General features: G+C 41.0%; 1 protein-coding gene across 1 annotated transcript in view; it reads right to left on the bottom strand.

Moving 5' to 3' along the window:
- The window catches only part of SNTG2 (syntrophin gamma 2), a 384,592-nt gene that overhangs the window by 144,328 nt on the left and 227,856 nt on the right, over positions 1–12,408 (bottom strand). Inside the window, exon 9 of the mRNA XM_030800009.1 lies at positions 8,256–8,383. Coding sequence (XP_030655869.1) covers positions 8,256–8,383 — 128 coding nt within the window. The remainder of the gene's footprint in view (positions 1–8,255; positions 8,384–12,408) is intronic.

Here is a 12,408-nt window from a genome sequence, read left to right as displayed (position 1 = left end):
GCAGTCAGGATCGCATGATTATGCTAAGTCACCTGTAATGCAGGACAGGGATTATTTTCCTGTTGGAGAACTTGAGGGAAAGCCCTATTCTGTGGCATCTGCTGATGTCCATTAGGAAGAATGCTTATGTTTTTATGTCTTTTTTAGTTTCACCTCAATATTCTCCCTTCAAATTCTTAGTGAACAATCTTTTCTGGTACTGTGTAGCCAATGATTTAATCCTCATTCACAATGACACAATTTATCCAAATGCATAGTTCCCATTTTACCAAAGAACCACTTGAGTATAAGCTTGATCTGAAAATGGAATGGAGGAAAATAACTTCTGCCAGTGCATGGGCTTGTAACATGTTGGAGGCAAATGGAAATAAAAACAGTTGCACTTATTACATGTGATTTGTATCATATAAATACATATTTAAAATGAATTAGACTTAAGTATGCATCTATTCTTTACAGACTCTTTTTTTTAAAAAAAAAAAAAGAACTGAGAAAACTAAGGAACCTCAACCATCATTGGTCTAATTACTTAACAAAACAAAAGACCCAAGAGTGATTTCAGCACATGGTGGAATGGGAAGTCCCCCTGCTCATATTCCCCACAGCAACAATGAAGGGTGAAGGGTGAAGGGGAAGCAAGCTTGGCCCTTCTTCACATGGCAGCAGGAGAGAGAAGAGTGAGGAGCGGGAGGGAAAGAGCCCCTTATAAAACCATCAGATCTCATGAGAATTCACTCACTATCATGAGAACAACATGGGGGAACTACCCCCATGATCCAATCACCTCCCACCAGGTCTCTCCCTAGGCACGTGGGAACATGAAGATTACAATTCAAGATGAGACTTGGCTGGAGACACAAAGCCTAACCATATTATTACTATTCACACAAGGACCCAGAGGGACTCGCCTGTCTGTGCCTCCAACATGCTGGCGGGTTCCCATCCCACTGCAGATGCTGCACAGGCCCTGGACAATTATATGTCAACAGATTAGATAACCTGAGAAAATCAACAAATGGGATCTAATTAAACTAATGGGATCTATTTAAACTGAAGAGCTTCTGCACAGCAAAAGAAACTACCATCAGAGTGAACAGATAACCTACAGAATGGGAGAAAATTTTTGCAATCTACTCATCTGACAAAGGGCTAATATCCAGAATCTACAAAGAACTCAAACAAATTTACAAGAAAAAAACAAACAACCCCATCAAAAAGTGGGCAAAGGATATGAACAGACACTTCTCAAAAGAAGACATTTATGCAGCCAAAAGACACATGAAAAAATGCTCATCATCACTGGCCATCAGAGAAATGCAAATCAAAACCACAGTGAGATACCATCTCACACCAGTTAGAATGGCGATCATTAAAAAGTCAGGAAACAACAGGTGTTGGAGAGGATGTGGAGAAATAGGAACACTTTTACACTGTTGGTGGGACTGTAAACTAGTTCAACCATTGTGGAAGTCAGTGTGGCGATTCCTCGGGGATCTAGAACTAGAAATACCATTTGACCCAGCCATCCCATTACTGGGTATATACCCAAAGGATTATAAATCATGCTGCTATAAAGACACGTGCACACATATGTTCATTGTGGCACTATTCACAATAGCAAAGACTTGGAACCAACCCAAATGTCCATCACTGATAGACTAGATTAAGAAAATGTGGCACATATACACCATGAAATACTATGCAGCCATAAAAATGGATGAGTTCATGGCCTTTGTAGGGACATGAATGAAGCTGGAAACCATCATTCTCAGCAAACTATCACAAGGACAAAAAACCAAACACCGCATGTTCTCACTCATAGGTGGGAATTGAACAATGAGAACACCTGGACACAGGAAGGGGAACATCACACAGTAGGGCCTGTGGTAGGGTTGGGGGAGCGGGGAGGGATAGCATTAGGAGATATACCTAATGTAAATGACGAGTTAATTGGTGCAGCACACCAACATGGCACATGTATACATATGTAACAAACCTGCACGTTGTGCACATGTATCCTAGAACTTAAAGTATAAAAAGAAAAAAAAGGAAAAAAAGGAATTAGTGTAAAACTTGCTTTTAAAAATGTTAAAAAAAAATTCCTAGAAACATACAACCTATCATGATGGAATTAAGAGGAAATAGATCATCTAAATAAACTAATAACAGGTAAGGAGATCAAATCAGTAATAATAATTAACAAAAATAATAAACCTTTCATCAAAGAAAAGCTGAAGACCAGATGACTTCACTGCTGAATTCTACCAAATAAATAGTGAAAAACTTATACCAATTCTTCTTAAATTCTTCACAAAAAATTGAAGAGCAGGGAACACTTCCAGACTCACCTTTATGAGGCCAGCATTATCCTAATACCAAAGCCAGATGAGAACCTTACAAGAAACAAAAATTACAGGCCAATATCCTCGATGAACATACGTGCAAACATCTTCATCAAAACACTAGTTACCTGAATTCAATAGCACGTTAAAAAGATCAGTCACCATGATCAAGTGGGATTCATGCCTTGGATGCAAGGATGGTTCAACACGTGCAAATCAATAAATGTAATTCGCCATATCAACAAAATGAAAGACAAAAAACATAACATTGTATCAATAGATGCAGAAAAAATTTGACAAAATTCATTATCCTTTCATCATCAAAGCTCTCAACAAATTAGGTATGAAAGGAATGTACTTCAACACAATAAAGGCCACGTGTGACAATCCCACATCTAATATCATACTTAATGATGAAAAGCTGAAAGGTTTTCCCTTAAAATCCAGAACAAGATAAATATGTGCACTCTCACCACATCTATACAACATAGTACTGGAAGTGCTAACAAGAACAATTAGGAAAAAGAAATAAAAGGCATCTAAATAGAAAAGGAAGAAGTGACATTGTCTCTGCTGATGACATAAGCTTATATATAGAAAACTCTAAAGACTCAAAAAAACTGTTAGACTTAATAAAGGAATTTAGAAAATTTGCAGGATACAAAACAACACTCAGAAATCAGTAGTATTTTGTTCACTAACAATGAACTATACAAAAAAGAAATTAAGAAAACAATCCCATTTACAGTAGTATAAAAATATAAAATACCTAGGAGTAAATTTAATGAAAGAGTTGAAAGATCTGTACAATGAAAAATATACAACATTGGTAAAGGGAATTATAGATGACACACAAAAAATGGAAAGACATCCTGCATTCATGGATTGGAAGAGTTAATGCTGTTTAGATACCATAGTACTTAAAATGATATACAAATTCTATGACGTCTCTATCAAATTCCAATGATATTTTTCACAGAAATAGAAAACACAATCCTAAAATGTATATAGAACCATAAAACACTCTGAATATCCAAACTATCTTGAGCATAAAAAGCAAAGATGGAGGCATCACACTACCTGATTTCAAAACATATTACAAAGCTATAATAATCAAAACAGCAAGGCACAAGCATAAAACAGATATATTGGCCAATGGAACAGAATAAAAAGCCAGAAATAAACTCACAGATCTATGGCCAATTGATTTCAACAAAAGTGCTAGGAACATATTATGAGGAAATGACAGTCTCTTCCATATCTGGTGAAACCAGAACCTTATCTCACACCATATGCAAAAATCAACTGAAAATGGATTAAGGACTTAAATGTAAGACTGAAACTATAAAACTACTAAAAGAAAATATAGGGAAAAGCTCCATGACTTTTATTTGGTTAATGATTTCTTGAATATGACCCAAAATCACAGGTGACAGAAGAAACAGTATCTTTGTGAGGTTTGCATGTTTGCTCTGTGTCTGCATGGGTTTTTCTAAGCACTCTGGTTTCCTCCCCACAAAGACGTGCAGATAAGGTTAACTGCTGTGTCCAAATGGTCCCAGGCTGAGTGGCTGTGGGAGTGTGTGAGCTGTCCTGCAGTGGGATGGCATCCTGTCCAGGGCTGTTGCCCAGCTTGAGTCCTGAGCTTCCAGCACAGACTCCAATCTCCTCAACCCTGAATGAAATAATTGGGCAAATAATTATCTTACTTGTTTTTATTAATCTTCCTTAAATGTATGCATAGCTCATATTTATTTCAATGTTTAATATTTGAAGTGTTTTGGTCTTTATTTAGAAGTTTGGTGATATTTTGTGACCAAAAATATGCTGTCAGAATCTGACTCTTATTATAGCTATTAGCCTATGGGAAAATTGGTTTCTTTATACATCTTTTCACTCCAAGTTGCAGTTTCTGAGGACCAATCAATGATGTTAAGTGAGTAAATACTGTATTGTATATTTCAAAATTGCTAAAAGAGTAGATTTTAAATATTTTCATTACAAAAATGCTAAGGATGTGATGTTACTCATATGCCAAGTAGCTTGATTTAATTATTCCACAAGGTAAACATGTATTGAAACATAACATTGTACATTAATTATATATGATTATTATTTGTCAATTTTTAGAAAGGACCCAGAAGGTGGTGGTTATAGATTGAGGTCCTATACCTGGACAAGGACAGAGTCAGGGGGGACACACAGGATGCTGGCTTCCAACCTCTTCATCCTATTTATGTTTCCATTATATGATATCTAAAGGTTCCTCCTGGGCTACAGCTTACAGCTTTTGTTTTACAATTCTAAAACCTGTTTGATTTAGAATTGACAATTTCTAAACTTATTCCTTACCCTCCTTAGACTGAGGAGCCCTCAGGAGAAGACACACAAGAATTTTAGAACTCCATCCACTGGGATCAACACACCCATGTCTCTTCTCTTTTTCATCCATTTTAAAATGAGACCCGAGGAGCTTACAGGTAAGGTGGAGCCAAGAACAGCATCTCAGCCTCTAAATGGGACTTTACACGAATATGTTTCAGAACAAACAGGTTTTATAAAACTCATAGCTTAAGCCCTTATGCGTTTTATTATTTGCCCTTTCCTGACCATACTAACTCTTGCTTAAAAATCATAAAAAAGTCAGCAAAGCTAGTAACATATATTTGCCTTTATAAAACAAAATATTCTTGTCTTATGAAAGATTATAAACCTTTCAGTTTGCTGTTACAGTGTGTATTGGTCCGTTCTTGCACTGCTATAAAGAAATACCGGAGAATGGGTAATTTATAAAAAAATAGGCTTAACAGGCTCACAGTTCTGTAGTCTACATAGGAAGCATGGCAGCTTCTGCTTCTAGGGAAGCTTCAGGAAACTTCCAATCATGGTGGAAGGCAGAAGGTGAGCGAGACACCTTACATGGTAGGAGCAGGAGCAAGAGAGAGAGAGAGTGGGGAGGTGCCACACAGTTTTAAATGACCAGATATCAGGAGAACCCACTCACTGTCAGAAGCACAGCACCAAGGGAGATTTCGCTAACCCATTCATGACAATCTACCCCATGATCTAATCCCAGCAGGCCCCACCTCCAACATTGGGGAATACATTTCCACATGAGGTTTGGGTGGGGACACAGATCCAAACCAAATCAGTGTGTGATAGATTTTGTAACAGAAACACAATCTGAGGCTCAGGCAATCGGCTGACTTCTTGGGTTCCATTTCATTCTCCTGGATGTCATGTATTTATCTCAATGATTGTGGTATGAATGGCTTAGTGGGTCAAAATATTTTGTCACCAAGAATAACACATGTGTTTCTACATGTTCTCAAGCTGCCAGAATGGGTGGTAAAGTCTGCATTTAGTTAAGAATTACTAGTGATATGGTTTGGTTGTGCCCCTGCCCAAATCTCATCCTGAATTGTAGCTCCCATAATTCCCACGTGTCATGGGAGGGACCTGGTGGGAGGTAATGAATCATGGGGGTGGGTTTTTTTCCATGCTGTTCTCGTGATAGTGAATAAGAATCACCAGATCTGATGGTTTTATAAAGGGCAGTTTCCCTGCACACATGCTCTTCCCTGCTGCCATGTAAGACATGCCTTTTCTTCTCCTTTGCCTTCGGACATGATTGTGAGGCCTCCCAGTCATGTAGAACTGTGAGTCCATCAGACCTCTTTTTCTTTACAAATTACCCAGTCTCAGGTTTTTCTTCATAGCAGTATGAAAATGGACTAATACAACTAGAGACCCTATCCTGTCCTCAGAGTAGGAGACATTCCATCTTATGACCTGAATTCATTCTTAAACCAAAGCTAGAATGGCCAGTCTTCATCACATTCAATGACAGATGGGCTAGGAAGTGTGTAATGAAGTTCAGTGGCTCTATTTTTCTAAAAACCCATTTAATTCAAATATGCTAATAGATAAATGTCATTTCACGCACTATTTCCTTCTTTGTCAAGACAGATACATGCCCAGATCTCTACGTGGTTCCCAAATTAACCCCAAACCAAAGAAACATGTTATAAGAAAGCCACATGCACACATTTTAAAAGGAATTCACAGTGAGAGCACGAACTGTTAAAACATTTTGCTGTATTTTACAAATGGCTATTTACCTATCCATCTATCTGTATCTCTGTAATCTATCTATATTTCAGCCCCTCTATCACTGCAATAATTCATCTATATATCTACAGTCAGATGTTATTTAATGATGGGGATACATTCTGAGAGATGTGTCATTAGGCGATTCTGTCATTGTGTTTACATCGGAGGGTGCACTTACAGAAACCTAGATTATACAGGCTACTACACTAGGCTATATGGGATAGCCTATTGGTCCTAGGCTACAAACCTGTACAGCATGTGACTATGCTGAATACTTACACAACTGTAACACAATCCTATTGGGGTATCTAAATACACAAAAGCAAGTATCTGTGTATCTAAGCACATCTAAACTTAGAAAAGTGAAAGTAAAAATAGGGTATAAAAGTTAAAAAATGACACACCTGTGCAGGAAACTCACCATGAATAGAGCCTTCAGGACTGGAAGTTGTTCTGGGTGAAGCCATGAGTGAGGAATGAGTGAATGTGAAGGTCCAGGACATTACTGTTTCCTTTTATATGATTGGCACTGCGGTAGGTTTGTCTGTGTCAGCATCACCACAAACACGTGAGTCATATCTTTAACTGTGAGGTTATGATGGTTGATGTCACCAGGCAGTAGGGATGTTCAGCTCTGTTACAATCTAATGGACCACCATGGCATATGTGGTCTGTCCTTGACCAAAACATTATTATGCAGAACATTATCTATCTGTCGGTCGGTCGGTCTGTTTATCTATCTATCTATCTATCTATCTCTCTATCTATCTATCCATCCATCCACTTTCTCTATCATCTCTCTATCTATCCACCCACATTCACCTACCTATCTTTCCACTTCTCTAGCAATACACACATCTTTTACTAGGTTTGTCTCCCTTTACCAAAGACGGGCACAAATCTGAAAATCAAGCTTACTGTCCCTGTTCCTGCAGTGGGATCATAAACATCCTTCCACAGACATGAACATCCTTTGTAAGAGGCTGTACAGCTAATACCAATTAATATAGAAAACCTAATTCTAACCCTTCATGAAAAGCAATGTTTGCTAGACTTTTCCTTTCATCTAAGAACCAGTAAAGGGAATTTCAGGTTGTACTGTCTGCCCACCATACACACTATAGCCACACACATTCACACAGACCACACACACCACAGCCACACACATTCACACAGATGCACACACATTGTGGGACGTACGGTGCTCAATTAAAAAAAATTCCTTTGCTGACAGAAGGTTTGCTATTTCTACACATCTGTCTTAAGAACAGAAAAAGGAAATTCACCGACTCATTATTTGTGGGCCTTTCCACAGTGATTAAATAGCACAATTAGCCAAGCATACGTTTTTCTACTCGAAAAGCTACGGAAACATCAACTTTTATAGTTACATCTTTGAAATTATTTAATTAACCAAGCTCACAAGCTAGTTAGCATTTATTTAACATAGGTGCTGGTCTAACCCTCTCACTTTATTACTGAAGAAAAAGAGGCCCACAGAGTTTAAATGGCATTTCTAGAAACATCTGAGACTTGGACAAGAAGTCAGTCTTTATTTCCAGTCTAATTCTCTTAGCATCTAAAACTAAAAATAGAATTTCTTTTAGTAATGACTGTTTCGTGAGAAGTAACCATGCCACCTTGCCCTAGATAGAACTATTCTTAGTAATAAATTCACTGTTCTGATACCTGACTTCTAATGTCACAGTCAAGCGCTTTGGAGTAACCAGTGGCCTGTAGGAACTGGCAAAAGTGCACGGGGTTCATAAAATTTTCTCATCTCAGACAACGGTCACACACCTTAATTTTTCCGTTCCGGCTTTGTACCTTGAGATGCGAGCCATGGACAGAGGCACGGACAAGGTGTCCAGCCAGCGTTTCTCATACCTCGGGTCCTTAGCTATGGGCGAGGAAGGTGATGATGGAGCCTGTACAGAAGAAAGGAGAATGAAGCGTCACAGAGGCAGAGGAGGCTGCATGCAGGGAGAGGCATCCGCAGGCACCTGGAACACACAACTCAAGTCCAACACATTTCAACTGATAAAAAGCAAGTGAGATCGTTTCTGAAAGATCTGGAAAGAAGTGCTCTTCTACCTGGATTTAAGACATTTTCTCCCTCTATTTTCTAACTGCAAATTGCATGAAAGAGAGGAAGCTGAAGGGAAGGAGAAGGAGAAGGAGAAGGAGAAGAGGGGCCTAAATTTGGAGGAAAAGTTGTAGACACAGCACTGGGCTCAATGCACAGAGACCGTGAGAAAGACACAAAACCAAAACAACCTGAAATGTCCACTCAGCGAGTTTAGGTCGAGAGACACATGATAGAATGGCTGATGACATTCCAACGGGCGTCCAGGTCATGGGTCTGCCTTATTATCGGTAGCAACGACTCTGTGCTGTGGTCAGAGCCAAGCCCAGATGGCAAAGTGGGGAGGCCTCATCGGGTCTGCGGCTCTCGAGAGGAAGCCCGTCTGGGAAGGTGAAGGAGCCATGCAACCACCACAGCACCAGGCAACAGCCCCGCGAGCGTCCAACAACGAAAGGGTCGGAACACGCAACAGCCCCATGAGCGTCCAACAATGAAAGGGTCAGAGGTGGGTTCTGGGCCACAGGATACACCCATATCCCATTCCACATTCTCAAAGAGGAGCCTGAGCTGCCTGAGCCATCTTGATCTCAGAGCCGGGCTCGCTATGAATGAACCAGGTGCTGCCGCCCCAGAGACCGGCAAGAACGCGCCTCACAGGTGTGCCCCACATTCATGGGCGTGCCTCACACTCACAGGTGTAACGCACGCTCACAGGCAAGCCCCACACTCACAAGACATTGTTTTAATTTGCTTCAGTGTCCACGGGAAACACCAGCCCTGAACTCCTGGCTCTGTGGACCACAGGGTCCAGGGACTGTTGCACCTGGAATCTGAGCATCTGTCTGCAAGAAGACTTTCTGTAAGCAGGGGCGCCCTGAGAAAACAGACCTGGGCTTTCCAGAGGCTCAGAAGGGTGGCATGAAGTGTCTTTCTTTTTTTTGAGACGGAGTCTCGCTCTGTCGCCCAGGCTGGAGTGCAGTGGCGCGATCTCTGCTCACTGCAAGCTCCGCCTCCACGCCCGACTAATTTTTTTTTTTGTATTTTTTTTTGTATTTTTTTTTTTTGTATTTTTAGTAGAGACAGGGTTTCACTGTGGTCTCGATCTCCTGACCTCGTGATCCGCCCGCCTCGGCCTCCCAAAGTGCTGGGATTACAAGCGTGAGCCACCGCACCCGGCCTGAAGTGTCTTTCATACTTGCTTGTTCATAAGTATTAAGCTGCTGGGTGTTCACTATGTATTAGAATGTTATTTGAGACTTCATTCCTTATAAATGTATACTTTACACATTGGTTAATCCACCACTTAAAGAGCCAACCCTGTCCACCTCAAGTCTCCTCTGCAGTCAGCTTTACCTGCCCAAAAATAATGTCCCTAACAGTTCTGTGCCGCTGAACTGGCTCTGGCTGGTTTGTGGTGAGAGGAGACGGGGGCCGTTCCCCAGGGTTTCTCATCAGATCCCTGGAACCTTGGAGGCTTCGCTTCCACGTGCATGAGGTTTCCATGAGACTCTCTGCACAATGCTCACGCTTAACAGAAAGAGTGTGGTAATTTATTTTTCATCTTTGCTAATATATAAGCCCCTTTCTCATTCTCCTCCACCTCAAATCATCTTTGCATCCCCGCCCTAGGATTTTAGATGAAAGGCCTCTCACTCAATGCAGGTGGGATGGGGGAATGGAGGCTGAGGGAGGGCTGGAGCATCATACAGAAGAGGCGGCATCGCCATCTACAGATGTGTCAGAAGGCAGGAAAAAAAACTCACACAACCAGAGGTTGGGTTTGGGTTATCACCCTAACATTGTTTCTCTGTATTTATTAATTCCATGGCCAATAGCTCAATAGCAAAAGTGGCAATATTGGAACATTCGAACTCTGAGCTGAATTTTACAGATATTCATTCATTGTTACCCTTTTCTGTTGGGCTCTAACTTCTGGTAAGAGATTTGCCTTTGGTGCATGCACGAGAACGGCACTGAAATTCCTTCGGATCACCTGATAGGTATTTCATATTAGCTTTGCTGAAATACCATTTGTCTACATAGACCGCTGCAACCTGTGTAGGAATTCATTATAAATGACTGCTTACTGCGGCACGGTTTTAGTTATCCCTATTCATTTAATTTTAACTGTGGTATTTGCATGCACAATAATAAATCTGTGCCATAGGAGTTCATCCTAGTAATGGTGCTGTGTGTTTAGCCACATACTCTGTACCCCTTGTTGCTGATTCAAAGGTTTGCTACAGTGTGCTGTTTTCAGAATTACTGGAATTATACTGCAAAGCCACCACTTAAAATTCATAGAGGATTCTACTATATAATACACAATATTTAAATAAACAAAACAGTATGCATCCTTTCATAAAATCAGTTGAAGATTGCTTTTCAAAAGTGTAGGATCAAAAGCAATTTTCCATTAAGAAAACCCATTTTTTCTTCATAAAATCAGGCTGCACGCAGAGCTTGTGGGCGCAGGCTTTGCCTCCAGACTGTGGACTTTCATAGGATGCTTTTCACTCAGAGGCCACTGATAAACCCTGAATTTCACGTCCCATTGAATGTACTTTCCTCTGGAAAAGTATTTTGCACAATCTGGAGAAAATATTTTCTATAACCTAGCAGCTAGGGGAGAAGTCAGGTCTCTGTGAGCTAACGCTTACTTAGCTCAGCGGGGTCAAATGCTCCCATCTACTGAGGGCCAAGGAGAAGGAACACGCCAGTGTTACCCCCTCTGCAGGTCCTTCCTCTCCAGCTGCCCCAGCACACCCAGCTCTTTGCTCTCTGCAGTCACAAGCTGGCACTGACATTGGAGGAAATGCCTCCAGTGTCCTCTCCTTGGGGAAGAGCATGTGCAGGGTGCCCGGAAAGGCCTTCTGGTCCTGTGCCTGCCTCCCACACAGGCATCTCCAAAGTCAGCTCAAGGTAGGCGCTGCTCATTTGAGCAAACCCCACTCTGACAGAGTTCATGTCCTGCAGAAAGCAGAGCCTCGTGTTTCTCATCGTGGTCCCAAATCTTACATCAACTCAATAGCTTGCAGATATAATGAGGCATGTTCCTACCAGCTGATCACAAACCCTATAGCTTGTACCTGTCAGCTTTTTGTAATCTTGCTGCTTCCAACAGGAATGCAGAGCTCAGCATTTCCAGGGTTGCAAAAGCATCTGCATCTATCCATGGCAGTGGAAACCAACTTTAGATGAGGAACAAAGCAGAACATATTTTCCTCTATTTAATTTATGATGCCGTCAAAAGTTGCCAAAGAACTGACCCCCAAAAGCCATCCTGTAGCATTTATATGTGACTGACCAGCCAACTCACAGGGCATTTACTATGAGATGCCACAGTTAACTATAAGATTGTCAATCAAAAAAATTAGAGAAAAACATCTCCCAATACACTGAATGTATACAAGAATTAGAAGAACGGATTATAACCAAAAATGCAAGCCACACATGTTTCGAAGAATGGAGGGCGAGGGGGAGCCTGTACTGGCGGAGATGTTCACGTGAGCTGCCTGGAGACGGAGGCCATCAGGTTCAGAGACTCAAAGCAAGAATTGGCGTCAGGTCACTAGGCAGGTGCTCTTTCTAAAGCATTGTATTCAGATTGTTGCAGTCCCCAAGAAGGAACCTGTGAGGTTATTTTAGAAGTTTTCAAGACAGTCTTCATCTCAGACATGCAAGCATGAGCTCCCCGACTCTGCATTCTCCCAGCTCTGTTCTTTGGGGCTGGCAAAAAGTGATTTCGTCCTGAGATCTGCAGCACTCACAAGATAAACATTCTGAATGGAGGCAGATCTCTAGAGGGCACTGTGCCCAGATGGATGCATTTTGAAAACTCAAGAAAAATTGAGTACTTTTAACATA

Source organism: Nomascus leucogenys, chromosome 19, assembly GCF_006542625.1.
Source record: "Nomascus leucogenys isolate Asia chromosome 19, Asia_NLE_v1, whole genome shotgun sequence".
Taxonomy (NCBI): domain Eukaryota; kingdom Metazoa; phylum Chordata; class Mammalia; order Primates; family Hylobatidae; genus Nomascus; species Nomascus leucogenys.
Note: the sequence above shows the minus strand (reverse complement) of the source record. Positions and strands in the feature narration are given on the sequence as shown.